At 44.9% G+C, this 15,841-nt stretch overlaps 1 protein-coding gene across 6 annotated transcripts in view; it reads right to left on the minus strand.

The window, feature by feature from the left end:
- The window catches only part of CTNND2 (catenin delta 2), a 924,887-nt gene that overhangs the window by 421,894 nt on the left and 487,152 nt on the right, over positions 1 to 15,841 (minus strand). For all 6 annotated transcript variants that reach the window (XM_053242882.1, XM_053242877.1, XM_053242879.1 and 3 more), the window contains one exon: positions 5,299 to 5,893. In XM_053242882.1, coding sequence (XP_053098857.1) covers positions 5,299 to 5,893 — 595 coding nt within the window. The remainder of the gene's footprint in view (positions 1 to 5,298; positions 5,894 to 15,841) is intronic.

Genomic DNA, 15,841 nt, shown 5'->3' on the forward strand with positions numbered 1-15,841 from the left:
TCTTTGGCAGAATACAGTAGTGAGCCCTTTGCCCACTCTCGTAGCATTGTGGAAAATATGGCCCACTCTCTTCCAAAGATTCACAATTGCACCCCAGTTATGGAGAATGGGGAACATTTGCTGCTGCCAGTCTCTGACAGGTGTCAATAATCTCTGCTGCAACCAAGCCAGCCAATAAGTCATTTGCGTGAAAGAGCTAAAAAAGTTAAATAGGCTGGATACTTTTCAGACTTCTAAAGAGTTCTCTCACTTCTAAGGTATTTAGGAAGAGATTGGTCATTACAAACATTTGCCTGAAACAGTAACTTGCAAGAAAATATCCTTGACTATCTTTACATTTAAAAGGTTTTAAAATGAACTGTTCCTATTTTCTGTTGGGCTCACAATTTATAATGTATTTCCTTATGGAACCCTCTTTGCATGAGAACTCCCCGAAAGATTTGATGATGAAAGCTTAATTACATAATTAAATAATTACATTATTTGCAGTTAATGAAATCCATTCTTTTGCTTGGACTAGCTTCTATCCAGTCCCTCTCAACTTGCAGATTTCATCAGTGGTGGAGCTGCTGTACAACCAATACAAGCAGCAGGAGAGACAGTGAGACTCCATTAATGGGCCAAATACCATGCAGATCCTTCACTTTGAAGTATACTCCACCTTTTCTTGGTGGAACAATACTCAAAACTGGATTGCAGCATCTCTTACTTGCCAAATAAGTCATTTTAAGAAAATGCTAATCTTCTTTTTCCTTAAATATCTGAACTGAACAGCTGACTTAACAAACAACTCTCTCCAGAAAAAGCATACCATTGTTATACAAATGCAAAATGCAATTACAAAATCAACTACTCTATCTACACAGGATTTAGTTAGGTAGATTCAGCTTCTGGTATTTTTATATATTAGGAGATGGGGATCTCTATGGAAACTATTTTACTTATAACATTTAGAGCATTTGATACCTTTCCACATGATATGTAGGTTTCATTTCTTTCTAAGCCACTTTTTAGTATACTTTAAAATTGTAAACTTCTAAATATGTGTATAGCAATCCATCTCGAGCTGTCAATAGCTGTGATGTTAAGTCCAAAGAACAGTTTGTAAACAGGATTATTATTTAAAAACTTATATGCGGCTTCTCAAAAGGTTCTCAAAGTGATATTCCTAGCAAAAGATATAAAAAACAGCTCCCTGTCCCAAAAGGTCTTCCAATCTAAACCCCTAAAACACTCACAGACACACACACACACACACACACACGACCACCAAAAACCACTAGAGAAATGCTATACTGAATGGCAACAGTTGCTCTCCTCCTGCTAAAGAAAGTCACTACCTGACTATTGCTTTTTCCCAATAAGATTTTCTTCAGCAGAGGGATATGCAGAACATTGAAATGGGCTGGGGGGAGAGGGGGAACACAAAAGGAGGGAATTTCAAATTCAAACTGTATTCAAAGTGGCTGGGAGAGAGCCCTTATTTTGTGCCTCTCTTGAAGAAGAGGACACATCTGAACAGGAAAAAGGAAGGTATGATTTTGTGGTTTTCTTTTCTCACCAATGAGTATAATATGCTGTCCTATTGCTGCTATAACTATTTGGTATTGCTGGATCTCAGACTGAAGAAGGCAGAACTTGGGGGCCTGCCTTCCATGAGTTGTGGTTTGGTCTGTTTGTGAGATAATGTTGTGGTGAGAAATGGACAGTAACAGCTGTGTCTGTGTGTGCGCGTAATATTTCTTGGTGATTGCTGTGATGAGCCCCTTGTCTGGCCTGGAGACTAATGTATGTCTGCTCTGTAATCTGCATTGCAAGGTGCAAACAGTAAAGTGTGGCTGAACTTGCTCTTATGTTGCTCATGGTTGAGCTTATGGCTATGCTTGCCGCTAAGTAAGGGTGCTGCTGTGGCAGCTGTTGCAATTCTAGGAAATAATGTAAAAAGTCATAATTGTGTGTGAGAGAGCAACCAATGATGTTACTGCAGTGCAGGCACTGTGGCTGGCAGTGGATTCTGGGATAGTGATTCTTTTTTGGCCTGTGTTTGAAATGTGTGTTCTGTGCTGGGAAGGACAGATTTCCCGTGTGCTTCTGTAGCATGTTTCAAGGCAAGGTTGCAAGATGCATTGCAAATTGCAAAACTTGTGTGCAGTGTACTCCCTATGCACTTCCATCCAGAGGGAACAATGGGGAAACTTGAAACACCCCATTGTTCTCCATGGGTAGCTCCTAGGGACACCAAATTGGGTGGTAGGGCATTATGAGTGCTACCTACCACCCAACCACAAAAAAAATTGGGCAAGCGAGCAATTTTTAACACACAGGATCCTTTCCCCTTTGTTCCCTATGGCTGAAATTCTCAAAACGTTTTAAGTTTGTTCCGTCGAAACAGTCAGCTCAACCACTGTTCTGATAGGACTTTCTGGCTGTTTTGTGTTTCATTTTGAGCTTGAAAAGAACACAAAAATCATTTTGTGTACATCTCTACTTCAGCATTGAAGAAGGGTAATACTAAAGTGGGTATCTCTGTGCAAATTGCTATCATTTATATAGTTGCATATTTACTGATCCAAGTTGCCAAATTCAAATAGAAAGTGCTCTTTCATTTTGTGAATGTTTGTGGATATATATTGATTCCAAGTGTCTGAATAAAATACACCAAACAATAAACAAAAACTTATGACCTTATTCTATGAACCATGGTGCTGACACAGCACATTACTGGATCCAGAATTATAATAATTTATATATATATATTCTCAAAAGTTCTCAAAGCATGTAAATATGCTACCTTGAACGTCATCTGCATTATAAGGGATTTTTGTCATGACAATTGAGCCCCTGATAACAACTAGCTGAGCAATGGTGGTATCACAGAGAGACTGAGTAATACAGGGAGGAAGTCCAGTCAGAGTAGCTGAAGGAAGGAATCCGAGGAAAGGATATGTGGAGTGGTGAAGGAGATGTTAAAGAGGGAGCACATTTAGGGAAGGGCAAAAAAAGGCCTTGAGAAGCAGAGTGCCTGGGAAAATAATGTTGGATATGATTTAGGAGCACAAGAATAAGAAGAAGAGAAGAGAAGAAATGGGTTCATGCTTAAAAGGCAGCCGGAGCAACTGGCTGCAACTGTAGCCTCAGGTCTTTTGTTTAACTGGTAGACACTATCATGTGATCACATCACTAGCTGGCAAACCATTCATCAGGAAGCAAATAAAGGCAAAAGAATCACAGAGAAATCTTTAGAAGGCCAAAATCAAAACAGTAAATAAAAAGGCTTAAAATGTAACTATTGTAAGTTGGGTGATGGGGTGGAGAGTTCAATTTGTTAGAGGAATGAAGGGTATTTGAGAGAAGTAAGAACAAAAACAAACTGTGGGGTAGTTTTTCCTGTGTGGGCCACAGGTAGTGCAAGATCCAGAATCTGGTGGATCCTCTGTTATGGCACATTCAGATGACAGCCTTAATCTTCAGCCAGTGGAGCATACAAACGTACACACCCTTTAGCCTTCTTGCGTGTTCGTTAAGAGTCAAAATGGTAGCATCGCTGGCTCAGTAAGTCCTTTGCTTATCTTGGCACCTCAACAAATGCCTGCGTTTGCAACCCTCTTCAGACAGCCATAGACATTAATATACCCATCAGCAAATAAATGTTATGCCTGCCAACACAATCCTATGCACATTTCCTCAGAGGCAAGTGAAATCAGTGGGCATGGGCATCTACAGAAGACAAAAGGGCAGTCTTCCCCACACCTTCATTCATGGTCAGATATTTATTTATATGTACCTATACATATGTACATACAAATTTCTGCAGATGCCCATGTCAGTGGGATTTACTCCCAAGTAGGTGCGCACAGGATTGTGGCCCTCGAAACCTGTAACATTCATAGCACTGCTTATAATGCAAACAAGAACATAGGAGGTTGTCTTAAACCAGTTTGGATCACTGGTCCATCTAGATCAGCATTGTCTACTACACGGAATGGAAGCAGCTCTCCAAGCTTTCAGGCACAAAGTCTCTCACAGCCCTACCTGGAGATGTCAAGGATTTAACCTGGGACCTTCTGCATGCAAAGGAGATGCTCTTCTACTAAGCTATGGCCCCATTCCTCCATCCAGATTGATCTCTTCCAACTTTTTCTTTTTTTAAGATTATAAAAATTATACTTAAGCATCACTTGCTGGTGGAATTAATCTTATTTAATTTAATATAATGGGGGTGGGGGCAGTGTAGTCCTGCAGTCACATGCAACAATGCTAGAACAGAGTTTGTGACTACCATTTCATGATTTGTTTGAAAGGGGAAGGCACTTTAATACATATCTGATATAATCAACAATCCTTTCTCATTTGGATTTTCTTTATTGTCATAGCTAGCCATGTAACTCAGACGAGTGAACATAAAAGCATGATATTCGTTGCTATAGCAATATGTCTCGAATATATATTTTTAATAAGAATAAAAATTCCCCATTGAAGAGTACACAGCTTAATTATCAGATTATTAGGAAGATCAATATTGGCTTTTCAGATCCAGAATATTGCTTTTCAACATTTTTGCATGCTTCCTAACAGGCAAGAAACACACCACATTCCAAGCAGCCGCCCATAATTATTAATAATCAGAAAAAACTGACATTTCTGTTACTAACACACCTAGAAACCAGTCATCTCAGCTAAAAGAAGCAGCAGCAGCAGCAGACCTGTTTTGAGGAAGTAGTCTGTACTTGAGCTAGTTTATGGTATCAAAAGAATAGTGGAAAATGCTGAAGTAGAAGCAAAATGCAGGACTGGATCAATGCTAGTTAATTAAAAGAATTTTTAGGATAAAGGATTATGCAGGTACAACTCATTAGGCTAACTTCTCACAAGAAGAAAAAGCATGGGGGTGGGGAAGGGGAGACTGACTTGGTGGCAGTGAAAGCCATGCTAAATTGTCAGTGTCAAAGACTGAAAAAGCCTAAGCATGCTTACTTGAACGTTGCACTAGACTCCATAATGGCTTACTTCTGTGTAAATACAGGCAGGGCTGGGCTGTTATTTAGTAATCGTTTCTGCTAAGAGACTCCAGAGATTTAATGACACACCAGGATTTACCAGATTGCGAACAGCAACAACTTAAAGCAGGATTTGGGGCGTGAAAGAGAATCACGATCATCTTTAATTTCATTCCCCCCCCCCCCTTTCCCAGCTAGGAACAAGGAGGAACTCCAACACAAGAGAGGCACAGAGACACGCGGCGTGTGAACGATGCGACTTCGCGGGAGTTAAGCAGAGCAGAGAGCCGGCTCGACTTACCTGCGAGGCTTCCGGGTCTCTGCAGCGTGGCCGTGGCATACAGTTCCTGGGAATGCTTGCTGTACTGCTCGGAAGGGTGGACCAGCCTTTTGGTGGGCGAGAGCGTCGCGTAGGTGCCGATGGTGGAGCTCAGCTGGTGGATCGGCGAGGAGGAGATGTTGGACTGGATGGTGGGCGGGGAGGTGACTCGGATCGGGGAAGGGGAAAGCCCCGCCGAAGAGACGACGATGTTGATGGGCGAGCTGGTACTGTAGGACTTGGCGAGGCGGCTCGGCGACTGCTTGGGGGAGGAGACCCGCTGCGTGGTGCTGTAGCCGGCGGCGGCGCTCTCGGAGGCTGAGCCCGCCCGCTGGAGCTTGGTCGGCGAGCCCACCTGCTGCATGGACAGGGGCGAGCTCACTCTCTGCGCCGGCAGCGTGGAGCTCGAGTAGTACAGGGCCGGCGAAGGCTGCTGCTGCTGCTGCTGCGAGGAGGAGGAGGAGTCCGGCAAGTGGAAGGCGCTCCCATGGCTCGGCGCGAAGGACTCCCGGGACAGCGGCTGCGACTGAGACTGCAGCTCCGAGGCGGCGAGCTGGGCTGCCCGGCCGGTGGTGCCCTGAGCAGGAGGAGGAGGAGGAGGTGGGCGGGGAGAGAAAGCAAACAAACAAACAGGCAGACAAGAGGCGGTCAACAGAAGAGCACCGGGAAGCCTGGCCACCGCCACCCCCTTAACCCTTTCCTCCACCCGCAAGAGCATTGGGGAGGGAATTAAACGCATCACACAGCAGCTCTACGACCTCTTGCTGTGGTTCAACTCAAAGGCCTTTAGGATTAAGGGACTAATATGCGTTAAGCCGCTAAAAAATTTTATTTTATTTTATTTATTTTTTGCAGTCGTGCGGCGGGAAGCAGAAGAAAAATAGGATCACTTCCCTTCCCACTGAGGAAACACGCTTGCAGAAATCTTACACAATTGGTGATTTTCTTTTAAACTTAAAATCCATGAAAACCCGACCCTGTGCATGTTGGGCATATTCTCACTGGGGTTTAATCCCAGTAAATAACTGTGCATCGGTTTGCAGCCTTCACCACAGAGGTTGAAGGTGCTAGTCTGGTGTTTGCTTTGAAATGGTCCCGCCTTCATACCCCCACCCCCCATATAAAGCTCACACTGGAAAACAAAGTATTTTGACACAAGACTTGAGGCACTTTCAAAACCGACACTCACCACTCACTGTTTAGCTTGTGAAGTCATATGATAGTATAAAGTAATTCCATCTCAAGAATCCAAGAAACTGTAATCCTTGTAGGGCTGTGCACGAAACAGATTTTGCATTCTGTTTTGAGCTTGAAAATGACACACAAATGGCCAAAATGTTTCATTGAAACAGCAGTCAACCCTGGCTGTTTTGATAGAACAAACTAGAAACATTTCAAGTTTTGGCCACAGGGAACAATGGGGAATTGAAACACCCCATTATTCCCCATGTGTATCTCCGAGAGGATCCCCCAAAGGATCCTATGGGGGTTTGGGGGAAAGGTTAAAAAAATTGCCCAATTGCCCATTTCATTTGTGGGCTGGGTGGTAGGTAGCACCCATCATGCCCTAGCACCCTACCAATTTTAGTGTCCCTAGGAGCTACCCATGGGGAACAATAGGGTGTTTCAAGTTTACCCATTGTTCCCTATGGCCAAAACAAGCTGCACTCACTCAGTGCAATGCATTTTGCAACCCTGCCTTGAAAAATGCTGCAGAAGCACACAGTAAAAGGGAATCTGTCACTCCCAACATAGAACACACATTTAAAACATAGTCCAAAAATGGCCAAAGAGGTATCATTGACCCAGAATCCACTGCCAGCCACAGTGCCTGCACTGCAGTAACATCATTGCCACAAACTGCTCTCTCACACAGAATTATGACTCCTTATGTTACTTCCTAGCATTGCAACAGCTGCCACAGCAGTACCCTTACTTAGCAGCAAGCAAGCATAGCCATACACTCAACTAGAGCAACTTCAGCCACATTTTGACTGAATACAACACCTCACAATGCAGATTGCAGAGCACACCAGAGCACTGAGTGAAGCACAAGTTAGCCTCAAGACCAGACACAGAGCTTATCACAGCAATCACCAAGAAACATACAGAGAGACAGAGATCTGCCACTGTCCATTTTCCACTGCAACATTATCCCACAAACAAAACAAACCACAACTCAAGGAAGGCAAGCACCCAAGTTTTGCCTTTGTCAATCTGAGATCCAGCAAAACCAGATAGTTATAGCAGCAACCACAAAATCAAACATTCCTTCCTGTTCTCCTGATGTATCCTCTTCAAGAGAGGCATATGGATTCCCTCTGCCTCTCAGTCCCTTTTAATACATTTTGAAATTCCCTCCTTTTGTGTTCTCCCCTCCCTCACCCCAGTCCATAGGGGCACAGTTGCCCATGACAACACTTGATTTGTATGCTAACCAACGAACCGAGAGGCAAGGAGACCACAAGCCAATCAGAAGCCGGGGGGGGGGGACCAATCAGCAAGGGGAAAACAGCCCTCTAGAATGGCACTCAAAACGTCAAAATGTTTCAATCAAAACGTGATTGTTCTGCTCTGAGTTCAAAACAGGCCCTTTGTTGTGTGTGTTTAGGGTATTGTTTTGGGCTCGCAATGGCTGGTCTCAAGTTGAACCGTTTTGCTGTCAGAACGTTCTGCACATCCCTACTTCCTAGGGGGCACTACATTTATTTATTTATATACTGCCCTATACAAAAAGTCCCTGGGCAGTTCACGATATAAAAACTATTAAAATATAATTAAAACAATTACAAATACAACAAAAATTCTAAAAACTGAAACTTTAAAACTATAAACAAAAAGCCTGATTAAACAGATATGTTTTTAGTTCCTTCTTAAAAACATTCAGAGAAGGGGAAACTCTAATTTCATTAGGAAGCAAGTTCCAGAGTACCGAGGCAACTCTAGAAAAGGCCCAGTTTTGAGTCACCATCAACCAAGCTGGTGGCAACTTCAACCGGACCTCCCCAGATGATCATGAGAGGTGGTAGGGTTGATGAAGAAGCAGGCGTTCTCTTAAATACCTTGGACCCAAGCCATTAAGGGCTTTATAGGAAATACCAGCACTTTGTATTTCGCTCAGAAACCTATTGGCAGCCAGTGTTGTTATTTCAAAATGTGTGTAATATGATCTCTTCAGGCAGCCCCAGAGACCAACCTGGCTGCTGCATTCTGTATCAACTGCAGTTTCCAAACTATGTACAAAAGCAGCCCAACATAGAGCTCATTGCAGTAGTCAAGCCTGGATGTTACCAAGATATGCTCCACTGTTTAAAGGTCATTTATCTCTAGAAATGGACATAGCTGGCGAATCAGCCAGAGCTGATAGAAAGCACTCCTGGCAATTGCCTCAGCCTGAGAAATCAGGGAAAAGTTCTGGTCCAGAAGTGCTCCCAGACTATGTACCTACTCTTTCCAGGGGAGTGTGACCTCATCCAGAACAGGTAGATCTAAACCAATTCCTAAGTCTCAGCCTCCCACAATGAGTGCCTCTGTCTTGCTTGGATTCAGTTTCAGTTTGTTCTCCCTCATCCAGCCCATTGCCACCTCCAGGCAGGCATTTAAGGAAGTCAGGCCATTTCCTGATGAAGTTGACATGGAGAAATCAATCTGGGTGTCATCAGCATACTGATAACACCCTGCACCAAATCCCCTGATGATCTCTCCCCACAGTTTCATGTAGATGTTAAAGAGCATTGGAGACAGTATGGAGCCTTATGGGACTCTAGTTTTGGAGAGCAACAGTCTCCAAGTAACACCATCTGGAACCTACCCGAGAGGTAGGAGTGGAACCACTGCAAAGCCGTGCCTCCCACTCCCAACCCCTTCAGGTGTCCCAGAAGGATGTCATAGTCAGTAGTATTGAAAGCCACCAAGAGATCCAAAAGGATCAGCTGAGTCACTTTCCCCCTGCCAATTCCTAATTGGAAATCATCCAACAGGCTGACCAAGGCCATCTCAATCCCATATTCTGCCCAAAAGCCAGTTTGAAATGTGTCCAGATAATCCTGGCTTCCTCCAAAATATTTTGAGAAGTGTGATTTGTTGAAGGTGTTGAGGTAAAGTTAATTTAATGGCAGAATACTCAGCAGGTATTGTTGAAGGTGCTGAGGTAAAGTTAATTACCTCAACAAACCACACTTCTCAGGATATTTTGGAGGAAGCCAGGGCAGTTAACGTGGAATAAAAGCAATGTCCCACCCAAGGGCCACTTCATACATTATGCAGCAACAGCTGCATGTTTACTACAATATTAACACATAACAAGAATGCATTCTTCACTTCATCTTAGCTGGTGTTCTTTTTTGGCAGAGAACTCAGTATCTTCTATCTATATAATTCTCTAAGTCGTACCCATGGCTAATCCTGTGTGTGGCAGCTCTCGCGAGAGTTCGTGAGCAGAAGCACCATGGTGACTGGGCAGTGCAGAGAGAAAAAGAGAAAGAGAGAGAAGAGAGACCAGTCAACCACTGCTGCTGTTTGGGGCTACTGAGGCCATTGCCAGAGGCAGGCAGGCAGGCAGGCAAGGGACGGGATGGGCCTGTCAGCAGCCTGAGGGGAATGAGTGGCTATGGTGGTAGTGGCAGCGAGGAAAGGCCTGGTCAATCGCTGCTCCTGCGTGGAGGAGCAGGACTTTGGAGGAGATGTATCTGGGGGTAGGAGGCTGCAGCTTGGCCAGTAGGTGCCAGCAGTGCTGTAGCCGTGACCAAGAGGGGTGAGGGGGTTGGAGTAAAGGGTTGGAGGAGTGACCAAGAGAGCTGAGGGGGATGAAAGCAACTGGATGGAGGAGGAGGAGCAAGAGTGCAGCTCAGCTGAGGATGGAGAGATTTCTGAGGTGAGGAGAGCAATCAAGTACTAGCACACAGCTGCTCTGTGCAGGTTAAGCTAGTTTCATTTAAAATGTACTAACTACTCTTTCAATATTTGTTGTGGAACCTAGAGAAGAATCACAGGGGACACTGGCCGCTCCAAGCATATCGCTAAAAATGGCAGGCTGGAATGCCTACTCATCTGTAGATCAGCTCATGAAATGACAGACTATCCATGAAAAGACAGCATCTACCCATGAAAAGATAGGGATGTGCACAAAACTGGTTTTGCCAGTTCGACTCAAATCCAAAATGGATTCGAGCTGTCCAAACCGGTTTTATGCCCAGTGGAACCAGACACAGTTTGAGTTTGAATGGTTCAAACCAGCTCAGAGCTTTACTGGTAAAGGGGCAGGGCGGCTTGCCTAAGGGTAGAGTAGGCAGGAGGGGTGTGATTACTTACAAGTGTCAGCGGCCTGGGAGTGGGAGGGGGTGGCTGCCTCCCACACCTGCCGGCTTCCCCCAGAGTAGGCAGGGCTGGGGGCAGCCCAGTTTGGGCCTCTGAGCATGCATGAGGCCATTTTAGTGATCTCCACTCATGCACAGAGGCCATTTGTGTGACGAAAGAAATACAGTGAAATATTCAAAGAAATGAAATGAAAATAAGTGAAAACAGTAAGGTACAAGAAGGAAGGGGGGTTCCAAAAATCAATTTTCCATTTGCATGATCATCCAGCTCTTTTCTTTATTAAACTATGTGTGTTCCACCCATTGCCTGCAGGATCTCTCTCACTCTCCTCCCCCCCCCCCGCCACATTTCCAATAACCTGCTGCAGCTGTCAGAAGGCATACAAGAAAAGGAGGGCAGGGCTGGGGCTGTGGAAGGGGTGGACCCTTCCTCTGGATCCAGTCCAGACATAAATTTACATTTGAATAGGAGCGGTACATTGCTGGGCACATCTGCACAGGAGAGCCTTAGATCTTCCTGCCAGTTATGCAGTGCTTTGCAAAGTTTTCCCTAAATCTTGTAATTAAAAAAAAGAGAGAGCAAGAGAGAGAGGAGGGAGAAGAGAGAGAGAGGAAATCCTCAGCAGATGCTCCCTATTAAAAATTTCAATTATGTCCCTGAGCCCCTTCTGGAACAGCAAAGAATAGAATGTACCTCTTATCTTCCAACATAGACTGCATTCCAGTTTTTATCAGGGATCTTAGGCTCAAGAGATCATCTGTGGCTGTTAATCTGGTAACATTAAAATCCTCTAATAACAGCACGCTGGAGTGAGAGATAGCTAAGCACCCTATTGAAAGGCACACTATGATTTCAGATACATTTCTCTCTCCCTGTTCTCCTTGCTGTTTTCTTCCTTGATTATACAGAGGATTTATTTGAAACATTAAAGAATGCCCCCAGTGCTAGAAGCTGACAGTGTAGCATGAGTTCTGCTTTTCTCATGTTGCTTTGTCAGCTCTAGTCACAACTGAAGAGGGTAGCGCCACAAGACACAATGAAGGCAGCCCAATAGAGATTATCAGTTGCAGGACTTAGGTTTAAGTAGAAAAGCATAGGTCCAAACATATTTCAAGCACTGGTAGCCAGCCCTTCATTGGGAACATTCATTTACAGACTCAGCTTTTGCTTTAAACTGAATTGCTGAAAATCTGTCTCCGGCAAACGGTTTCAGCAATTCCGAAGCATACTTATTCAGAAATAAATCTCACTGAATCAACGGGATTTACTTCTAAGTAAATACATTTAGGACTGGGGATTCTTTTAAACATGCATTTATTTGAATAAATGTCCAAGATTAAGTTTGTTTGGACACTTTACGTACACTATTTTGTTTCTAGATTGTTGATTACATTTTTCTAATGTGAGGGAAGATTGCTGACTAGTTCTGGATTTAATATTAAATCTAATCTGGTGGTAGATTTTGGGGTGTAGCTAGATGGAGAATTCAGAGGGAAAGCCACTGAATTTTGCAGTGAATTCCATCTTGATCTAAACTGGGTCTTTTTATTCTGCCCAGGGATTAAATAATTCCATTTAATAAACCACCAGCATCACCGCGTCAAAAACAAGTGGAATTCCCTTTGTTTAATTCATTCTTCTTGAGTATGATGTGTATGGTTGTGTAAGGAATTATTTTTTTAAAGGAGGACAGAAGAAGACTGTTGCATCTGTCCCTTATAGAAATTTCTGTTGCTGCGTCACTCAAACTATCATGTTGGCCAGGCCAATTTCCTACTCTGTCATCTAAGAAAGCAAATTTGACTTTCATAGAAGTTTTGCTCAGCAGCTAGTCATTACTATTTATTTCAGATATTTTTACCCTGCACCTTCACAGTAGTCTCTAGGTGGCTTACAACCATAAAACAATTTATTTATTTATTTTTAAAGAACACAATAAAAGTAATCGCAAGATATAAACACACTAATCATAACAATCAAGAGATAAAAGCCACACAGATTTGGGAGATAAAGGGGCGCTTCTCATGATCAGCAAAAATCGGGCTAGCAGAGGCTAGCCCGATTTTTGGTGACCGTAAGAACCACCGGGCTTGCAGCCGAGCCCGGGGTTCTTGAGTGGGTAACCCGCTCGAGAACCCCTGCTAAAAAGCAGGTTTGCGGAGCGAGCGCTCCTGCAAACCTGCTTTTTGCAATTGTGAGTAGACCCCCGGCTGGGAGGCGAAAAGCTGCTTCCCAGCTCGGGGGTCTCCCCAGTATGCCCTGTGCAGTCGCAGGCTCCCCGCCGGCTCCGTCACGGAGCAGGCCATCGTGTGGGCGGCTGATCCGGCCACCCAGGGCTCCCTGCTCGCTTGTGAGCGGCTTAGCCCGCTCTTTCCGCCCACCAGGAAAAACCGGGTCTCACTGATCGTGAGACCTGGTCCAAAGTCATATTAAAACACAATGCACACTAGCCTATTAGCAGAAAGGTTTGGTAACATAAACAAATCTTTACTGGGTAACCAGTGCCTCTCACAAAGAATTGGTGTAATATGATCTGTGAGCCTTGACCCCATTAAGACTTTTGGAGTGGCATTCTAGAGCAGCTGAAGTTCCCTAAGGGTCTTCCAAGGGTAGCCCTACATAGAGTGCATTACAGCAATCTCATCAGAACATAACAAGGGCATGGATCATCCTGTTCATGTCTGTCTAGTCAAGGAATGGACACAGCTGGGCAAGTCCAGCTTCTGACATCCAGGTGCAATGCTAGGACTAGGAGAACTTTCAAGCTATAAACCTGGTCCTTCAAGGGAAACACAAGCCTGTCAAGAAATAAATTTATTTATTTATTTATTTATTTATTTAAGATGCCCTGCCCCTCCAGTACACTACTGCTCTGACATCATCTCCAAAGCAACAGTCCTCCTAACCTCTGTCTTGCCCAGATTTAATTTCAGCTTGTTAGCCTGCATGCATTTCTTCACTGAGGCTCTACACATGATCCATGTGTAGAGCCTTACCCAGTTATGTGGGGAGAATGGGCTTAGCCCTGACAATCCCCAGGCTAGCCCTGGGTGGCCGGATTGACTGTCCACACAATTACTGGCTCTGTCATGGAGCCGGTAGCGTCGGTGGGGATCGAGGGCCGCCTGACCCCTGGAAGTCCCGGGATGAGGAGACCCTAGAAGCCGGGAGGCCTGTTGTAGCATCCAAGTCGGGGGTCTACTCATGTGTTGCTGCACCGCGGAGCCATGCTGCGGTGGCACACGATCAGTAAAACATGGTTAGTGGAGCGCTCTGCTAACTTTGTTTTAGGGGAAGGGTTCCTAAGTGGGCTAGCCACCACTGAACCATGAGCCTGGTGGTTCTCATGATGGGGGAAAACCGGGCTGGGCTCCCTTAGCCTGGTTTCTCTCCATCCTGAGAATCACCTCATGGTCTCCAAACACTGGTTTAATACACCAACCCATTTCTCCAGCTGGAAACCTCAAATGACTCCAACCCTGTGATTTCATATAGATATTGAAGTCATTCACACAATCGAAAACGGTGTTCTACCCGGGTTTGGGAGCTGTGCGTACTCCCAATTTTTGATTGTGTGGAAGCAAGGTTGGAGGAAAACCTGGGTAGAAGTGACTGTGTGGAAGCAAGGTTAGGGGAAAACCTGGGTAGCTTTTTCTCCTACCTTGCTTCCACACAATCAAAAATTGGGAGTACACACAGCTCCCAAACCTGGGTAGAACACAGTTTTTGATTGTGTGAATGACCTCATTCAATAGCATGGAGATAGAATAGAATTATGTGGGGAATCATAGACAAGTCATTGAACAGGAGTTCCCCTAGTACTATCTTCTGAAACCTATTGGGATCAGGGGATATATGGGTCTGTACGTGGGAGTGGTTAGTCAAGACCTCATCAGATGATGGAGGAAGGAGTGGAGATATTCCATTTCACCTTAGCCCCTGTCTCACTCACATACTACTGTATTCTGGATTGTTTGCTCTCCCTCTCTGCCTTGATCTCCTCCAGATTCCCAGCTCAACACTCAGACACCCTTCCCTGACTCATCATCGGCTAGACCTTTAAATAGCCCTCAACAGGCTTTGCATGTCTTATGTGAAGTTGAGATTTCTCAAGATGGAATCTTTGGCTCCCGCAAGAGCTCAACTGGTCCTTTCTTGTCTGGGTTCTGGCCTGCTTTGCTTGCCTTTTACTGTGCCATGCTCCTCCAGCTCAGCTGCCACTCTTCCCAATCTGGGCTCGCTACTTTGAACCCTTCCACCATGGCTGTGCTTGGCCCCCAATTGTCAGGATCACTGTGATCATCCCCACAAGTTAGTCCAGAACAACACCATAGTTAATGGTATTAAACGCTGCCAAGAGCATCCAATTTAAACTATAATGCCTCCATAATAAACTACAATGCCTCTATGCTGCACATTGATAATGTATTAAAATATGGCTGTCACAAGGAAACTAATGTGGTACTCATGAAAGGATACATCTCAGGAGTCCAAACATTTAACATGTTGAGGCTATTCTCACAAGCTTGCAAAATCAGGCTAAGGGAGCCCAGCCCAGTTGTGCATGCTCATGAGAACCACTGGGCTCGAGGGTGAGCCTGGTGGCTCCACGGCGGAAAGCCCACCTAAACTGCCACCCTCTTAAATGAGGTTAAGGGAGCGAGCGCTCCCTTACCATCATTTTTTTGATCTTTTATCAGCCATGGCTGGCACACTGGCGGAGGGTGGCTCTGAATAATGCACTGCGCACTTATGAGGTGCATTTTTTGGGCTCCGGGGGGGGGCACATGGCTGCTCTTCCCTGAGCCTGACCCGAGCACCCGAGCGAGGCATGGCGGGACACGGGCAGCCCACAGGAGAGCCGCTGCTCACCTGGGTGGGTGATCCATTCACCCAGGGAACCACCACTGGTCATCTGTGGGGAAGGTAAGCTAAACCCTCCTTACCCACAGACCCACCTGAAGCTCTTCACGTGGATCATGTGAAGAGCTTCAGTGAGTTACCTAGCACTCCAAAGTCATCCTCCCCACTTCTTCCATAGCGAGTGAGGTTTTTTCCCTTCCCCATATGATCCACTGAGTATAGAAGGAAAGAAAATACTTCTGCCTACCCACCTAACTCAGTAGGTTGCAGAGGAATATATTATTTTCACTTCTGTCTTGTTTGAATTTTTGCATTTTCCCTCATCTGAGAGATGCATAAGTTGTGC

This window comes from Hemicordylus capensis, chromosome 4 (genome assembly GCF_027244095.1).
Source record: "Hemicordylus capensis ecotype Gifberg chromosome 4, rHemCap1.1.pri, whole genome shotgun sequence".
In the NCBI taxonomy this organism is placed as follows: domain Eukaryota; kingdom Metazoa; phylum Chordata; class Lepidosauria; order Squamata; family Cordylidae; genus Hemicordylus; species Hemicordylus capensis.